Source organism: Saccopteryx bilineata, chromosome 7 (genome assembly GCF_036850765.1).
Source record: "Saccopteryx bilineata isolate mSacBil1 chromosome 7, mSacBil1_pri_phased_curated, whole genome shotgun sequence".
Classification (NCBI taxonomy): Eukaryota; Metazoa; Chordata; class Mammalia; order Chiroptera; family Emballonuridae; genus Saccopteryx; species Saccopteryx bilineata.
Window position 1 is genome coordinate 100,315,501 of NC_089496.1, and position 19,566 is coordinate 100,335,066.

Consider the following 19,566-nt stretch of genomic DNA (forward strand, 5'->3'; position numbering starts at 1 on the left):
TTCATGATGAAATCAGTAAACTTGAAAAGAACATGAGAACATTGTGGCTGTGATAAAGGGCATCTACAAAATGCCTATAGCTACACTTGATGCAGAATACTGAATGCTCTCCTCCAAGACTGGGAACAAGGCCAGGGTCCCCACTCTCACCAGGCCTAGTAAACATTATACTGGAAATGCTAGCCATTGGGGCAAGGCAACAAGAGAAATAAAAGGCATAAAGCCTACAAAGGAAAAATTGTCTATTTGCCAATGCCAATGCCATGTCATATATATAGAAAATTCTACAAAATCTATGAAAAAGCTACTTGAGTTAATGAGAGAATTTTGGAAGGTTTCAAAATAAAAAGTCAATATAAAAAAATCAACTGGCCCTGGCCGGTTGGCTCAGTGGTAGAGCGTTGGCCTGGCATGCAGAAGTCCCGGGTTCGATTCCCGGCCAGGGCACACAGGAGAAGCGCCCATCTGCTTCTCCATTCCCCCTCCTTCCTCTCTGTCTCTCTCTTCCCCTCCCGTAGCCGAGGCTCCATTGGAGCAAAAAGATGGCCCGGGTGCTGGAGATGGCTCCTTGGCCTCTGCCCCAGGCGCTAGAGTGGCTCTGGTCACAACAGAGCGACACCCCGGATGGGCAGAGCATCGCCCCCTGGTGGGCGTGCCAGGTGGATCTCGGTCGGGCGCATGCGGGAGTCTGTCTGACTGTCTCTCCCCGTTTCCAGCTTCAGAAAAATACAAAAAAAAAAAAACCCCAAAAAACAACTGTTTTTATATACTACTAACAGTCAATTGGAAATGAAAATTTTAAAATTCTAGTTACAGTAGCAACAAAATACTTCAGTAAAATACATGCAAGACTTGTATTTCAAACTATGAAATATTGTCGAGAAAAATTAATCCATTATTGGATTGAAAGGTTCAATATTAGGATGTCAGTTCTCTCCAAATTGATCTTTAGACTCAGTGCAATCCCTGTCAAAACTCTAGCAGGCATTTTTGTGGATATTGAGAAGTGGACAGTTCCAAAATTTACATGGAGATGCAAAACAAAGGATATATTACATCTAAAATAATCTTGAAAATGTTAAAAGACTTACAGGACCTGATTTCAAGACTTATTATAATGTTACTCTAATCAAGACTATGATACTTTCTTAATTTATAGATCCACAAACATAAAAAAAAGTTAAGAATTTTGCAGCAAAGATCCATACACACACCATCTATTATCAACATTTCACTTAATTGCTTTATTACATATTTTACCCAGCTATTACTCTATCCTCCAACAGTGTATGGGCGTTCCAGTTGCTGCACATGCTTGCCAACCTACCGTCACTCTTGCATGTTAACCATTCTAGTGGATTTAAAGTGGATTTCCTTGTTGTAATTTATATTTCTTTTAAACTCAGATCAACACCCTGAGTTAAAAGGAAATATAAAAAAAGAAATATAAATGACCACAGGTTTTTCTTACATCTTTTAAAAAATGTCTGTTCAAATCTTTGACGCATTTTTTATTGGGTTGCCTTCTCATTTTTTTAGTTGTAGGAAACGTTATATTCACAGATGGTAATCCCTCCATCCCCTCACGGTCCTCTGATCCCCTCCCTCATTACGCTGCTACCAGAACTGGTGTTGGTCTCATCTTAACTATAAAATATTTTAAAAGAATGTGCAACTTTAAAGAAAAATCTAGAAAAACTAGTGTTTCTTAAAATTAAATGTATTTCAATTATGTTTGGCTAATAATTGACATGTGTCAGAGAGATTCCTATGTGCTTGGTATTGATCCAGGTGTCACTCATCCATTCATCCTCATAATGACTGAGACTTTCATTTTGACAGGAAACCGAGGCACAGATCATTGTGTAACATGCCCAAGAGCCCACAGGTAGTAAGTTGAGGATCTGGGATTTGAACACAGGCAGTTCTAGCTCTGCTACACTCTGTGTATTGCCTCAGTGCATATACTGAAAAGCTTAACACATTCCACGGGAAAAAAATACTCTGGTTTTATTTCCTGAGACCCTTCCCCCAGCTTATTGCCTGTGGGTTCACAGGAAAGTTACATAATGATCAGTGCCTCAGTTTCCTGTAAAAGAAAAGGAGTGAGCTTTTGAATAACAAGATCACCTTCTACTTGATCAGCCTTTTTTAACCCTTTGAGTTGTACAGGCGTTCATGTACATCCTCCTGACCATCCAGAGTACGATCGTACATGTCTAAGGCAACATTAAAGGCAAATGTATGTTCTTCATGTTTCCATAAATTGCTTATCAAACAAACATGATTTTAAGTTAATAAAACTGGAACTGGAACTAATTTCATTAAAAAAAAAAAAAACAAACAACTCACTCCTGGGGGTCAGTGAGCATGAAAAAAACTCACTACTCAAAGGGTTAAGCTTTTTTTTTTTTTTTAAGAAACAGTATTTGTGTCGCAACTACTTTCTATATGTTCTGTTGACAATCTTCCTGTACCAAAAGAAGACTAAAATAAGCATGCGTTGCCTAAAGCATGTATTGATTTCTATAGATTGACCTGGAAGCTGAGATGGTGAGCACCGTGGCTGGCATTGGGATTCAAGGCACAGACAAAGAAGGCGGGGCCGAGGGAGAGCGACAGCCCATTAGTTCCCCATGGGATGTCGTTTTGGGGTCATCAGGTATGTAAGCTTTTAATATGAAATATAAGTAAACTTTAGCTTAGTAAATGTAAGATTTTAAAATTTTTCTGAGCATATTTGTTTGGATTGTATCTGTTGCTAGTAATTTTATATTTTTATGCTTGTGGTTTGGGATTTGTTAATTGAGTAAATACAAAGCCAGTAATAATATATATAAGACAGTATTTATTGTTATGTATAACATGTTTACCATTACATGTTTTATACACAAGGTAGACTATGTATTACTCTAAATGAAAGAATCTCATCTTAGCTGAAGCTTCCAATTAATGTAGTTCTGAATATTCTTAAATTAGGAGGATTATAGTTTCAGAACTCCAAAAGGTTATTCATGAACTATACCATTTAGCAATATCCTTTTTATTCTAGTTTGAAAAAAAAACAACAGTTGCTTTCTTGTGATTATTAAAATTTATATTGAAACATGATATATTCTTTTGAGCAATTAAAAACTTGACCTTACTGAATTATGTAGATATTAATGAATGAGATTGATATTATCTTGACAGTCTTTATTACCTATATTAATTGACTATAAGATGATCCAGAAGCATAATTACTTTTATTTTTCATTGGCCCTCAATGATGCTGAGATTATTATCTACATGTCTAAATCCAGAGTAATGAATAAAGTAAGTTAGTAGAATACATTGAAAATGAAATGTGAGCCTAAATAGTTTGCGTGGTCTTAATATATTTATAAAGTGAATAAGCAACTATTTAGTTGAATGGCTTTACATTTGAGATAATTTTCTATTTTGATGCCAATTTTCTTACACTTCAAAGACCTTAATTTTTTCATTGTGATTAACTTTTTATAAAGTTTTTAATATTTATAAAATAACCAAATGAACTTTTGGTATTACCTGTGCTAAATATATATAACTTGGGTATTTTGCATAAGTTCTTTAACTACAACTCACCAAACACCAGCAGTTCTAAATAATTTCAGGGTTAAAAATACTCATCCCCACTAGAACTTAACACTCCTGTCTTCCTGCCACTGAGATACTCAACATAAATCTTATAGATGAAAAAATAGCCTGAAACTTACCTATCAGTAAAATAGTCAAAGTGGGATGAGAATTGTTACTTTGGTGTACTGTTACCCTTCCCCAAGGAAAAAAAGTCTGCCCTTAGTGTGTGAGCCCCAGTAATTTATATCGTAGCTACCAGTCCAGAGAGAATACAGTCATTGATTTTTTCATTTTGCAATTTACGCCTGTATTGACTATATCTGTCAGTAACTGCCACAGTACTGCTTCATAAGAAATCATCCCCAAACCCACACAAACCCGAATCTTTATTTCTCACTAACATGGGATTGAGGTTCAGCTGATCAAGGCAGAGCCTGGGCTTGGTTCCAGGGCGTTTTTTGGGTGCACTTCTGCTCCTTTTAATTCTCCTCCTCCTTGGACCAGCAGCTTCCTGAACTTAGTCTTTTGGCAAAAGGTAGAACCACAAGAGTAAGCCCTGTTACACATATTAAGCCTTTGCTGTCGTTGTCTTCTTACCTACTGTTGTTAAAGCAAGTCACATAACTCAGCTCAGAGATCCGGGGCAGGGATAAGCACCTTGCCTACAGGACGCATGTCAGGGGTGTGGGCATGTAGTATTACTGCAAAGGAGTCAAGACTCGAGGCCAGTAGTTCAATCTGCTACATAAATCAGAATTTACACTACTTATAAACGGGATCTACTTTACTGGATGCTATACTAAGCTGGATTCATTTAATGGCCAAGAAATGCTTTAATATTTTTCAAGGCTACAAGTTTTTCAATCATATATTGATACTATAGCGTGGAATTTTTGGTTGTTGGTCTTGTATTGAGAATGCATTCAAATTTCTTTCCAAGGAAAATCTTGGTTCTATTGACAGGTACTCCCTTAGTCAGCTGGAGTGACATGCTATCTCAGGCTGTGTCATTATTAAGCTCAATTTTCAGTAAAGAAAGTGAGTCCTACCTTACTTAGCTCAAAAAGATCATTGTAAGCATGTCGCTCTTCATTTCACTTAGAGCTGAAAATAGCTTCACTTCAGTCCCCTGGCAAGTGGAGGAGTAATCTTGAATGCACTTAAGCTCAGTGCCTTTCAGAATGCTGGCTGAGAGTGAAGGTTTCAAGCCCTGTATGAAGGACCTATAATCACAATGGCCACTCTAGCCCAAGAGTTTTTAACCTTCAGTTATATACCCAAGGCATTCACGGTTAGGCTTTATTAGGTACTTAAACTTCCCAGAAATTCTTGTCAAGTTTTGGGGGAATCGGTCAGATTCTCGTCAGAGTTTCAAAATGATGTTACTCAAAAATAATTTTAAGAGCATTAATTAAAGTTACTCTAAAATTTATCTTGAATTAATGTATTGTTGGAGTATGGGGCAACTGGATCATAGAATGTTTGCTCTCCTTAAAATTGTTTTTACTAAAATAATATTTTGGCAACATGGCATTCATTAAAAAATAATACATAAAATCACATTCATTTGGCCCTGGCCAGTTGGCTCAATGGTAGAGCGTAGGCCCGACATGTGGATGTCCTGGGTTTGATTCCCTCTGTGGGCACACAAAAGCAACCATCTGCTTCCCCACCCTCTCCCCTCCTCTCTTCCTGTCCCCCCCCCCCCCCCCTGCAGCCATGGCTCGATTGGTTCCAGGGAGTGGGCCCTGGGCACTGAGGATGGCTCCTTGGAACCACAGCCTCAGGTGCTAAAAATAACTCAGTAGCAAGCATGACTCCAAATGGGGGTCACTGAGTAGATCCTGATCGGGGCACATGCAGAAGTCTGTCTCTCAATTTCCCCTTCTCTCACTTGGAAAAAGAAGGAAAAAAAAAGTTCCAAGTCCCTGCTAGTCTCCCAAGTAGACTTTCCCTGATTTTGAATCATTTATAGAAAGGATAATGTGCCCAAATCCCATTAACCTTCCTTGGCCTTCTAACCAGTATTTTCCCTAGATAGAAGTTTAGCTGTCCTTACACAGTGTTTTATGATTGAAATTCAATTATTTAGTATGTTAATCTTATAATTTACAGTGCTGGTACTTATGTGCTTGCATAAGAAGTTCAGTTAATACGCTATAAAATACCACAAAAACATTAATCTTCTAAAAGTAACAGACGATGCAGGATTGTTTTGATGAATAAATTTTATACAATGTGGTATATTTTTATTTTATTAAATTAAAAGGAGTTGTAGTATTCCTATTTCTAAAATTTGAGGAAAGATTCTTATGCTATCATATCACATTGACTAGGTATTTATAAGGCTTTTTTAGATTTTTTAAAAGTTAGGTTAATGAAGTATAATTTACAGAAAGTAACATTCAACCTTGTTAGGTATAAGTTATATGGATTTTGACATACATATTCAGTTTTATAACAATTACTGCATTCAAGATGTAGACTCTTTCCAATCACCCGAAAAAACTTCCCCCTGCCATCCCTCCACCACTGTATCCAGCCACTGGCAACAATGTATTTCTTGTTCTTCAGTATAGTCTTTTATGTCTGGTTGGTTTTATTTAGCATAATGCTTTTGAGAGTCATCCCTGTTGTTGCATGTATCAATAGTTGCTTCTTTATTATTGTTGAGAAGTATTTCATTGTTTGGCTGTACCACAATTTATAGATTAATTCATCAGTTGATAAACATTTCCAGTGCCTCTAGTTTATGACAATTATGATTAAAGCCTCTATAAACATGTATACAAGTTTTTATGTGGACATAAGTATTTATTTCTCTTGGAAAAATGCTTAGGAATGCAATTGCAGGGTCTTATGATAGATGTGTAATTTTATAAGCAACTGCCCAAGTGGCTGTTTTCTTAAGAGTCCCAAGTGTCTTTCTTGAATACTATTGCTTCTGCCTGAAGAGCTTTCCTGTAGCAGATGGCTCCTGGCAGGGATTTCTCTTGGCCCTTTTTTCAGGGAGAGGGGAGGGAGATGTCTGGAAAAGTATTTCAGCCTTCATTTTTGGAAGATCTTTTTACTCCATATATGTCTGGATTGACTTTCTTTTTTTCTTTGATACTTTAAGGATGTCATTCTGTTGTCTTATAACATATAGTATTAAATAAGAGCTCTGATTTCTTTTTCTAGTTTCTTTGTTTATAAAGTGTGTGTGTTTTTTTCTGGCTACCTTCAAGATTTTTCTCTGGTTTTAGCAGTTTGACTGATATGTCTAGGAGGTTATCCTGCCTAGAATTCTTGAGTCTCTGATTTGATGTCCTTCCTTCATTATCTGTGAAAAAAAATTTCACCGGTTATCTCTTCAAATATTTTGTCTCTGCTTTCTTCTCTTTCTGGGATTTCAGTTATTCATATGTTAGATGTTGATATTATATATCCAACCCTTTTTACATATTGTATTCTTTTTAGTTTACTCCTTTTCTCCCTCTTTGTGTTTCAATGTGGATAATATTTATTGTTTTATTTTTAGGATCATTATTTCCTCAATTCTAATCAACTAATGAAACTATTTCATCTGATTTTTTAAATTGCATTTCCATTTTACTATTTCTTGGAGTCCATCTGTCTTCTGAAATTCTTCACCTACTTAGTGTTGGCAGCCTTTTCCTCTAGTGCAGGGGTCGGGAACCTTTTTGCCTGAGAGAGCCATGAACGCCACATATTTTAAAATGTAATTCCGTGAGAGCCATACAACGACCTGTGTACAATACGCATTATCCAATAAAAATTTGATGTTGTCCCGGAGGACAGCTGTGATTGGCTTCAGCCAACTGCAACCATGAACATGAGCGGTAGGAAATGAATGGATTGTAATACATGAGAATATTTTATATTTTTAACATTATTTTTTTTTATTAAAGATTTGTCTGCAAGCCAGATGCAGCCATCAAAAGAGCCATATCTGGCTTGCGAGCCGTAGGTTCCTGCCCCCTGCTGTAGCGCCTTTCACATAGTAAAGCACAGTGATTTCAGAGTCCATGCTGTTAGCCCAGCTTGCAGGTCATCTCTGAATCTGTTTCTGTTGGCTGCTTTGTCTCTTGAAAAAAAAGTTGTGTTTTTTTTGTTTAGTTTTGATGAAGGCTTTTGCTTTTGTGTGTGTATTGTTTTGTTTGGGTGGGGGTTTTTTGTTTTGTTTTTGCTTACTTTATGTTTGTCTTTTCAGTTTTAAATTTCAGTTGTCCTGTGTGGACTATAGAAGCCAAGATCAATAGTATTGATGCAGTTATTATGGGCAGTGAGTCAGTGTGGTCAGAAGTTGGGCTGGCTCTGAGTTTTAGAACTGCTGTGAATTCTGCCAGTCCACCATAGCTTTTGAATTGCTCTAGCTGGGGGCTGGTCCTGCCTAAGCACAGGAACTGGAGGCGGGAGGGTTTTCTGCAGGGTCAGCACTCCACCTTGGCGTTCAGTCACCCTGTCGGCTGAACCAGAGTGGCTCTCTCTGCGCTCTTGCAGCTGCATGAGGGATACCCTGCTGCCGTTGATCGTTCTGTACTAGGTGGCACTGCACTGGAGCTAACTGAGGGAGGGTTCTCTGTTCTGATCAGCCTCAGTCTCGGGGAGGCCTTGGGTGCCTGGGGTCCATGGAAGGGGGCGGGGAGCTTTTCCATTGTCCCTGTTTTGTCTGTCTCTCTCTGGAGCTAAACTCAGCCTTGGATCTGTGAGTGGTTTTGAAGATTTTCCTGCTTTTCCACCTGCAGTGGAGAACCTCTGTTTGGTGTCAGTATGGAGTCTTCAGCCAAAGACAATTGCCTGCTCTCCCCCAGAGGTAGAGGTTGTTTTTCTATCCCTCTTCCAGTCCTCGAGTTGGTCTTTTCCTGTGCCCAGGGAATCCTGGGCTTCACTGCTCTTTTCTCGTGGCTTAAGGCTTTGCTTCGTAGGAGGGTTAGAGACGGGAGAAATGGATGATTTCACAGATGCTGTTAGGAGAGTTCTAGTCAGTAAACTCTATTTTGATCCTAGTTGCTTAAAATAACAATATTTTTAAGCAAAAGCTGGATTGTAGGTATATTTTTCATTTTCATATTTCATTTGATTTTATTCCTGTTTTCCAAAACTATTTTACTAATCCTTATTGATAATCGTGAGGGGGTTTTACCTTTAAAATAATCTCAAACCCGTTTTAGCTTTGGGCATTACCCTGTTTTTAATCTGTGGCCGTTGAAAGTCAGTGGTACTAAGTGTACTCTTAAAATTGAAATATTCGTGATTGTCGCATTCTTGTTAGAAGGAACAAAACTAATACCCATAGTGATAAAACTATGTGTTTTGATTTTAAAATCCAGGATGAGCAGCATAAATTATTCATATGACTCTTGTTAGTTTGACAGACATTATAAATGCCAGACTACCTTGTTTTCTTTCTTTTTTTTTTTTTTAACTTATTTTATTTGTGAGAACGAACTTCAGCCCTCAGTGAAATGAGCAGGCAGGGTGAAAACTTCCCAAAAGACAGAGAGCGTGGTGGTTGTGGGCACAGACTCTGGAGCCAGACTGCTTGGTTCTAACTCGTTTCACATTTTAGTAGCTGTGTGACTTTGACTTTGGACAAGTTACTTAGACTCCTTATGTCTCAACTTCTTCCCCTCAATGGAAAATGCAAATAGTACCTATCTCAAAGGCTATGAGACTATATATAAGCACTCAGAACAGTGCTTGGCACATAGAAATGTTTAATATATATGTTTGTTATTACCACCGTTTGCTATAAGAATGAAGTCTCATCATAGAGGTTATAAAGAGATGTTGATAAGCTGAACCAAACCAAAAATGGAAAGTCAAGGGGCTGGAAAAAATACTGGTAAAAGATGATTCAGCCGGAGGATGTAGGGCGAGAGGGCAGGAGTGGCCCTGGAGCAGAAAGCTGTGGTACACTGGGCAAGTCGCTGTTTCCGGTCACACACGGTGGTGCACTTGGGTACTTGAAGCCGGAGTTAAATCCGTGGGGCAGAGGCCGAGGGGAGGGAGGCGATCAGGCCAAAAGCAAGAATTGGCCAGAGGAGCATCGGCTCACTTCTGTATTCCTTCATTCTGGTGAGAACATTGACAGTCTGTAACCAGACTTGCTAATCGATCATTATTCCAGGTTTAACTGTGTGAATTTCAATGAATTATTCAACTTCTTTGAATGTCACTTTCTTTATATAATAGAGATTATAGTAGACTTTCTAAGGTTGGATGGAAACACTAAACTGTTAAAGGAAACAACTCAAAGTGTTTATTATCTCAGCACTTTAAACAGAGCTGGTGTTCTGGATGGTTGTCATTTTTGTTCATCGTCACCACCATCCTCATCAGTTGCTGTGGAGAATCCCAAACACCTGAATCCTGACCAGACACAGCCTGGCCACGTTTTCTCATTCCTTAGGCTTTTGCAGAAATGCTTTCTTACTATGAAGCTCCGCCTTCATATACAATAGTAGACCCTGGTTGGACTAGACTGGCACGAGACTGGCCTGTTCAGAGAACTGGGTAACGGAGACCCGACGGGTCTGTCACGTATATTCCATCACGCTCTTCTTGTCAGTGTAGAACAGCGGTTCTCAACCTGTGGGTCACGACCCCGGCGGGGGTCGAACGACCAAAACACAGGGGTCGCCTAAAGCCATCGGAAATAAAATATGTATGTCACGACCCACAGGATGAGAACCGCTGATGTAGAGGCTTTAGAAGCCTGTTAACATCTCATAATTACAGTTTTATTGCTAATCTTCATACTTTTTGCTGCTTTTTTTTATTGTACAATTCAGGACCCTCATTTGATGCTAAATAAGTGTTTTATCGCAAATCTCCTTGTGTCGTACCTATCCTCGGGAGTGTCTTAGCCCGGGCTGCTATAACAAAGGACCACAGACCGCGGGGCTTAAACAATACACATTTCCTTTCTCACAGTTCTGAAGGCTAGATGTCCAAGGTCAAGGTGTCAGCATGACTGGTTTCCGGGAGAGCTCTCTCTCGGCTTGTAGTCACCTGCCCACTCTCTCCTCTCATGGAACAGGAAAAGTTAAATAATTATGAAAGCTTTGATCTAGTTTTAAAATGATTAAACAGAGGATGAGTCCCCAGAATATATGGATGCCATTGTCACTTTTAATACAATTTATGTTTATAAAAATATTTGACTATGAAAAATTAAGTTGAAATAAACTAATGTCCTTTATATTTTATAGGATATCAATTAAGATCAATTAAGAATACAGAGAAAAGGCAACATGTGAAATAGGTTTTTTCTGTTGGACTGCCTGAGTCAAGTTCCTTCATTTAGTAGCTCTGCGGTCTTGGCAAGTTACCTTTCCTCTCTCACCCTCAGTTTCTTCATCTGTACAAAGGGCTAGTGGTACTGCCTATCTTCTGTGGCTTTGAGGAAACCTACGTGATCATCTCTGTAAAGTGCTTGGCACATAGTAACCACAATTTATTAAGAACTGCCATCATCATTTTTGTTGTTAAATTGAAAGGCATTTTAAAGTTACAGGTTAAGGAAGAAAATTTTCTTTTGGATACAAATTACTGGAAGTTAAAGAAAATATAAATAACTTGACCAGGTGGTGGCGCAGTGGATAGAGCATTGGACTGGGACTCGGAAGACCCAGGTTTGAAACCCTGAGGTCGTCAGCTTGAGCTTGGGAACATGGATATGACCCCATGGTCGCTTGCTTGAGCCCAAAGGTTACTGACTTGAAGCCCAACGTTGCTGGCTTGAACCCAGGGTCGCTGGCTTGAGCAAGGGGTCACTCGTTCTGCTGTAGCCCCATGGTCAAGGCACATATGAGAAAGCAATCAATGAACAACTAAGGTGCTGCAACAAAGAATTGATGCTTCTCTTTCCCTATCTGTCTGTCTATCCCTCTCTGTCCCTCTCTCTGACTCTCTCACTGTCCAAACAAAAATAATTTAAAAAGAAAATATAAATAAAATAACCTTACTAAGATAATTTCTTAGAGCATATGTCTGACCAAACTATTTTAGTTAAAATGTCTCAGTTATATGTAAAAGTAACCTCAGACTACATCTCAAATTAATATTTAAATATTTTAACAATAAAATTAATTTGAGAAATAGAGCCTTGTCACATTGTAATAAGTTGTAAATTTATACAACTATTTTAAATTTTGGAAAAGATTTTGTAAACAGCTGTACTGTAATATATTGTACTCTTAGCTTTCTGCATGTCAGCTGTATCTTTTTGAAAATATTTCCTAACCAATTAAGAGAGTTGAATTTTAAACAGCAGTTGTGATGTGCATCTAAGTTGAAAAGCTGATACTGTGGCAGAAACAAAGGGTGGGGCTCAAGAAGGTTTAGAGTTGTGAGTACACAAAACACAGAGCTTTTTTTATTGTATTATTTCCCATACAAGCAACTGTAAACCTACTATACTTTTGGCCTACCCTGTATATATTTCTTAAGCTATTAAAAAAGAGTCTTTTCATGAGAAATTGTTTAAAGAACCTGTTACTAAAGTGTATATAATTCAGGTGGTTAGTGCGAGGTATTTGACTGCCAATTTCTTTGGAAAGTATGTGTCAACCCATTTCTTTTGTCACATAAAATAAAAAATCAAATGTTTTGAAAGATTCTGCCCAGAGATGCAGGGACATACCACTGTTAGACACTTTGAACTCGTGGACACAGAACAACGGTGTAGTGCTTGCTGGGCGGAGGTGGAGCAGGGGTCAGGAGAGGTAAATGGTGATGGACGGGGACTGGACTGAGGCGCTGAGCGCCCAGTGCGGTGTACAGACATGTGCTGGAGGTTGCCCTGAAACCTGTGTAACTTTGTTAACCAGTGGTAGCCCAATGAATTCAATTTTTTTAAAAAAGAAAAAACTACTTCTTTGGATTTCTGTGAATTTACAGGTAAGTTTATAAGTCTAAAGAAGTATATCTTTCACAAGGAAAAGAGAAAAATTTCAAAAGCAATTTAAAACATAATATTTTTATTTTCTATTAGATGTTTTATAAACATATTGCTATATTCCCTTAGCTTAAATTTCTCATACAATTGATGTTTTTGTATTAACCAAATACATATATAATATTTACTATTTCTTTTTGTAAAGGTTCAGAGGTCCAAAGAAATGACATTTTGTGGATAGCCATGGCAGGGACTCATCAGATATGGGCACTCCTATTGGACTGTGGCCGACTACCAAAGAAGAAGTAAGTGGCAACATCGCTTTGTGGGTAGGCTGCACAACTTGGGGTTTGCCGAGTTCCCTTTCCCAGTCTCCATCTTCTCCACCTTCTCTGGGACATACACCGCTGTAACAGACAGCCCAGACTCGGCGGCTCAAGACAGCTTTGTTTCTTTGCTCACTCACATAGGTTCGCTGGCCGAGACAGCAGCCACCATCTGAGCTCTGCTGGTCATCCTGGCAGCGAAAGAGGTGGTGAGGCGCTCACTAGCTCTTAAAGTGTCTATTCTACTTACATGTCATCAGCCAAAGTCAGTCTCATGACCACTTAACTCAAGGCACCTGGAATGGGCAATCTCAGCAAGCTTCCAGGAAGAGGACTATGAACGTTTGGTGGACACTCATCTTTTACCACACAGCTCAGACCTCTCCATCGTTAGTTCACATATCGGCACTGTAGAACATAGTGTTGAATAGCTCCAGTTTTGTAGTCTGACCTGAGAGTGAGTCCCAGCTCTGCCGTTGGCTGTGTGAGCTTCCGAGAGCCACTGGAACTTTCTACACCTCTGTTTCCTTATTTATAGCTCCCTCTTGCTACGAAAAATCTCCAAGATTTTACTGTCTCTGTTTTTCCTCGAGGATTTTTATGCTTTAGAGTCTTAACATTTAAGTCTTTAACCCATTTTGAGTTTATTCTTGTGTATGGTGTACAAAGATGGTCTAGCTTTATTTTTTTGCACTAGGAATCTGTCCAATTTTCCCAATACCACTTATTGAAAAGACCAGTGTTTTCAACTGCCTGTCTGGACTGATCCACGAAAGAGCTGACCACCCTGATGTTGTTTGAAGATTATAGACCCAATGATTTTAGTCAAATTCACATATGCTCAGGGTGATTTCTACCTTAGCAATCCCCGAAATCATTCTCTTTTTACTAGTCCCCAAGTGTAAAAAGGTTGAAAACCACTGTAGTAGACTATCTTTACTCATTGTATGTTTTTGCCTTCTTTGTCAAATATTATTTGACCATAAAGATGTGGGTTTATTTCTGAACTCTGTTCTGTTCTATTTTATATATCTATTTTTTTATTGCCAGTGCCATGCTGTTTTGATTACTATGGCCTTGTAGTATAGTTTGATAACAGGTAGAGTGATTCCTCCAACTTTGTTCTTATTGCTCTTGTGGTTCCATATAAATTTTTGGAATATTCTAGTCTGTCAAATACACCATTAGTATCTTAATAGGAATTCATTGAATCTATAGATTCCTTTGGGTAGTTTGGACATTTTAATGGTAATTCTTCCTATTAATGAACATGATATATGCTTCCACTTATTTATGTCTTTGGTTTTTTTCTTTAGTGTCTTATAATTTTCTGAGTATAGGTCTTTTACATCCTTGGTTAAATTTATCGCTAGGTCTTTTATTTTTTTGAAGCAATTGTGAATGGGATTGCTTACTTAGTTTCCCTTTCTGATAGTTCACTATTATTGTATAAAAATGTGATTTGTGGATATTTGTTTTGTATCCTGCTACTTTACTAAATCCATTTGTCAGTGCTAATAGTTTTTATATGATCTTTAGGGTTTTCTACATGCACTATCATGTCATGTGCCAATGACAATTTTACTTCTTTCCAATTTAGATGCCTTTTATTTTTTCTTGTCTGACTGTTGTGGCTAGGACTTCCAGTATTATGTTGAATAAGAGTAGGGAAAACCAACATGCCTGTCTTGTTCCTGATCTTAAGGGAAATGCTTATAGTTTTTGCTTGAGTATGATGTTGGCTGTGGGTTTGTCATAGATGGCCTTTATTACATAGAAGTATTCCCTCTGTTCCTACTTTGCTGAGAGTTTTTATCATAAATGGGTGCTGGATTTTATCAAAAGCTTTTCCTGCATTTATTGATAGGATCATGTGATTCTTATCCTTCATTTTGTTTATGTGGTGCATCATATTTATTGATTTCTGGATATTGTACCAACCTTGCCTCCTCGGAATAAATTCCACTTGATTATAATCTATGATCTTTTTAATGTACAGCTGGATTCGGTTTGCTCATATTTTGCTGAGGATTTTAGCATCTATGTTCATCAGGGATAATGGCCTATAGTTTTCTTTCTTTGCAGTGTCTTTATTTGGTTTTGGAGTTAGGATAATGCTGACCTCATAAAATGAGCCTGGGAGTCTTCCCTCCTCCAGAATTTTTTGGAATAGTTTTAGGAGGAGGAGAGGTGTTAGTTCTTCTTTGAATATTTGATAAACTTTACTTGTGAAGCCGTCTGGTCTAGGAGTTTTGTCTCTGGAGTTTTTAGATTACTGCTTCAAAACTGATTATAATCTGTCCAGATTCTCTGATTCTTCCTGATTCAGTTTTGGAAGATTGTATATTTCTAGGAATTTATTCATTTCACCCAGATTGTCCAATTTGTTGGCATATAGTTCATATTTTTGTAAAATCCCCTGCATTTTTTTTTTTTTTTTGGCATCAGTTGTTACTTCTCCTCTTTAATTTCTGATTTTATCTACTTGGCTTGGCTTTACTCTCATTATTTAATGGGAAAATGTCCAACCAGATCATTTTTGACCTGAATTATAATTTTAAGGATGCTTTATCTTTATTATTGATCTTCATTGATAATGACTCCTAACATTTTAGAAGTTACTGTTCCTCCCCACTTTTTCTCTCTTATATACTTAAGGGGGAATTCCTTTTTAGATTAAAACTCATTATAGTAATTACCTTTTAATTTATTTGCTTGACATATTTGTTATTACATGTTTTTCTCTGACTAGATTATTTTTCCAAGGACCTTGAAAAAGCGGCCATATTTTATACATTCTGTATTTCTTCTCCTCTGCTCCCTACCTGAGAACTGGGAACATATCAATCAAAGAGTGATCATTTTAGATTTTTTGCACGTTGTGCCATAGTTGGATGTGATACGCATATAGTCTCATTATTTTGCATCTAAGTCAGTCTCTTCATTTTCCCCAACACAAGATACCACCAGGTTTCCTTCCCGCATAAACCCAAAAACCAAGGCATAACAATTTCTGTTCCTTACAAAAGGAACAGAAATAATTGCAATAATCCTTTTAAGTAGAAATTTCCTTAATGTATGTAAGAAATGGATCTAACTGATTAAAGCAGCATAATCATATCCATTTCTTAAAAAGGGTAATGCTTGATTTGGTTATATTTTAAAAGGATTCTTTCAATTCTTTTTCATAGTCTCTACTATGTACAAGAAAACAAAACATTTTAATGGAAATTTAAGCTTTGAGTTTTCAAAAGCTAGATGATCTTTTTCATTACCTTTCAGAACTGAATATTACATGAAGTTAAGGTGGGATCCAGCTATGCCTATCTCTGACTGTTCGGAGAAAGAAAACTCTATCCCATCAATGATATGACCTTTATTCTGATCATTCTACCCTTGCCAAGGATTTCCTATCTGCCATGGAGAATAGGTTTCGTTTTCTGTATATCAGAAAACTAGACAGGTCCCTCCCTGCACAGTAGGCAGACGAGCTAATGATTAGAAAACTGCAATGAAAGCTTACTTCACAATCTAACTGGGCAAGATCAGTAGGTTTTTTTTACAGTGCTTATCACCATTGATTTCATCATTTACACTCATTTATTAACTAAATTGGGCACACTGTAACAGTGTTGACTTCACCTGTGACCCTGTCCCTTCAGCGAGGTGAAGAAGGGAACCTGCCTACGCTTTGCCGGAAGCGGAAACGAAGAGAACCGGAACAACGCGTACCCCCACAAGGCGGGGTTCGCGCAGCCCTCGGGCCTGTCCTTGGCCGCCGAGGAGCCCTGGAGCTGCCTGTTCGTGGCCGACAGTGAGAGCAGCGCGGTGAGAACCGTCTCTCTGCGGGACGGAGCCGTGAAGCACCTTGTTGGAGGAGAGCGGGATCCCATGGTAATGCCGGCCCCTCCCGCGCAGCCTGCCTGCTCCCCAGGCCTGCAGCTTCCCGAGCTGTGAGGAGTTCTGCAAACCTGGGGGGAGAGCTCGCGGCCTGGCCGTAGGGTAATGCAGAAGTGAAATGATAGGGAGTGGGAACAGAAACACAGAACCCTCGAAGAAAAGTCAGCTGAGTCTGCTTGATGATCGGTGTGCCCAGGCTGCAGGGAGACAGGAAGGACACGAGTGGATTAGTGAGAGAAGAGGAGAGTGTAGGTTGGATGATTGGCAGGGTGGTGGGAAGAGTGCAGATTGTTAGACTTGACCTGCTCCTGAGCAGATGTGTGACTGCTGTGGCCATAAAACGACCAAGCTCCACAAGTGGTACAGGTTCAGAATTCTGCCGTTTTTTCCAGTCTGAATCCAAGGCTCGCCCTGTTAAAGAAAATCAGATCATTGCCCTTTAATTTGAGTAGCATATACAGCCTTCTTAATCTTCATTTTATATGTTAACAAAACACTGTAAAAATTTTAATACATGCTTTTTTTTTCTTTTCCTAAAAAAAAAAAAGAATTTATTTGCTTTTGGTGACATTGATGGAGTAGGAGTCAGTGCAAAGCTTCAGCACCCGCTTGGAGTAACGTGGGACAAAAAAAGGAATTTACTTTATGTGGCAGACTCTTATAACCACAAGGTAAGTCTTGACAGAATTATGTAATACCTTGCTTTCCATCTGTGATATTTAAGATGCCGAAAAATCTGTGAGCCTCCCACAATTGCCACTCTAAACTCTTACTAAAGAGGAACAATAGTCTGACAACTATGTACAAGCCTTTTCTGTTCTTGGCCCTTTCTTTTCAAAGAAGGCCTGGTGGTATTCTAGCTCGGGAAGGGACTGATCAACATTCCCAGCGGCAGTAGCCAGCATTGTGCGCTGCAGCCCTCAGGACTGCTCAGCCACAAACTCAGAAAACAAGAAGGCACGGAGCACAGAAATTAATGTCATTGAACAAATGAACGTTTTTGAGCTGCTGCATAGTTGCAGTGCCTGCTTGCAAATAATTTCATTAAAACAGAAGTAAAAGCAGCATTTCATTGACTACAGCCATTTCTATTTTTTATTAAAATCAGTGGAAAATGTTAATATTTTGTGATGAGACATTTAATACAGTGAGGCAGCTAGAATCATTGTTTTAAGTAGCAACTCCTCAGCCAAGGTTAGATGCTCATGAGAAGAAAGTTCAACTGTGTCCTGTCGTGAGAAAAAATAGTAACTTTTTGAAATCATTTTTTGAAATTTCATAATTTCTTCAAAGATCTTTTCTAGAGGACAAGCTATAACTGGGGGTTTTACATAGTTTTCGGCTCTTGGAATGGAGTATCTCCCCTTAGACCAGGGGTCCCCAAACTTTTTACACAGGGGGCCAGTTCACTGTCCCTCAGACCGTTGGAGGGCCGGACTATAAAAAAAATTATGAACAAATCCCTATGCACACTGCACATATCTTATTTTAAAGTAAAAAAAAAAAAAACGGAACAAATACAATATTAAAATAAAGAACAAGTAAATTTAAATCAACAAACTGACCAGTATTTCAATGGGAACTATGGGCCTACTTTTGGCTAATGAGATGGTCAATGTGCTCCTCTCACTGACCACCAATGAAAGAGGTGCCCCTTCCAGAAGTGCGGCAGGGGCTGGATAAATGGCCTCAGGGGGCCGCATGTGGCCCGCAAGCCGTAGTTTGGGGACCCCTGCCTTAGACTATAATTTCAGTGTTTGGCTTTTTCAAGGAAATACGGAAATTCCTATTCTTTTTCTGTGATTTTTTTAAAGGATACTAATGACTAGCAGAAATTCTCTGGTTGTACTTTTCCATACCACAAACATGAGATTGAGCTTCAGATATATCTTTTTTTTTTTTTTTTTTTTTAGATTAAAGTTGTGGATCCAAAAACAAAAAATTGTACAACATTAGCAGGAACTGGTGACACAAGCAATGCTGTCAGTTCCAGTTTTTCTGAAACAACCTTTAATGAACCAGGAGGCTTGTGTATTGGAGAGAACGGCCAGTTGTTATACGTAGCAGACACGAATAATCATCAAATTAAAGTGATGGATTTAGAAACAAAAACGGTTTCTGTGGTAAGTAATCTTCAAGTATAAGTTCTAGGGTATCATCTTACGAGTGATTCTGAGATCCTCACAGCACTGAAGGCACTCTTGGTTGGTTCGTCTCTAGTGGTGAAAGTGAAGCATGTTGGTAGAATAGTCAGTGTCTTTCAAGGATATCATTATTTTTAAAGTGAAAATTCCATTTGTGTCAGGAGTGTTGGAGAAAGATACTAGAAGTTGGAAAGAATTTGATAAACTCAGAAAAGAAAAAGAGGATTCATCTATTTTAACTATGTAGACATACTGGCACACACTACCCACACATACTGTGGGGGTTGGGATGTTTAGTCTTATTTTTAATGATTCTTAGATTAAGGTGTAATTTTTTTTCCTCTGGTGAATCCATTACCAAATGCCATTCAAAAGAAGTTCTAGAAACCACATTTCTCAAGACACTGAAAATAAGATGAAAGAAAAATAAGTTCTATTCAATTTTTAAAGATACAGGCATGGTCTCTAATAAAATTGTTAGGCTGCCTTGGAGCATCCCATTTGCCTGAAGAAGAACACAAGAGTTGTTTTGGGGTTTTTTTTTCTAAAATTCTAGGAATTTCTAGGATATGTTTTAAAATAAAAACATTGTCATCATTAGTGTCATTACTCTTGACACTGATAAAAGATGAATGATACCATATAATTTCCAATGAAAATTACAAGATGATGAATATATTCACTACATTTA

The 19,566-nt window shown here is 38.3% G+C and overlaps 1 protein-coding gene across 4 annotated transcripts in view; it reads left to right on the top strand.

Moving 5' to 3' along the window:
• Positions 1-19,566, top strand: part of NHLRC2 (NHL repeat containing 2) — a 58,981-nt gene that overhangs the window by 27,765 nt on the left and 11,650 nt on the right. For all 4 annotated transcript variants that reach the window (XM_066239681.1, XM_066239679.1, XM_066239682.1 and 1 more), the window contains exons 5-9: positions 2,533-2,662; positions 12,711-12,810; positions 16,494-16,725; positions 17,280-17,402; positions 18,645-18,854. In XM_066239681.1, the coding sequence (XP_066095778.1) occupies positions 2,533-2,662; positions 12,711-12,810; positions 16,494-16,725; positions 17,280-17,402; positions 18,645-18,854 (795 nt within the window). The remainder of the gene's footprint in view (positions 1-2,532; positions 2,663-12,710; positions 12,811-16,493; positions 16,726-17,279; positions 17,403-18,644; positions 18,855-19,566) is intronic.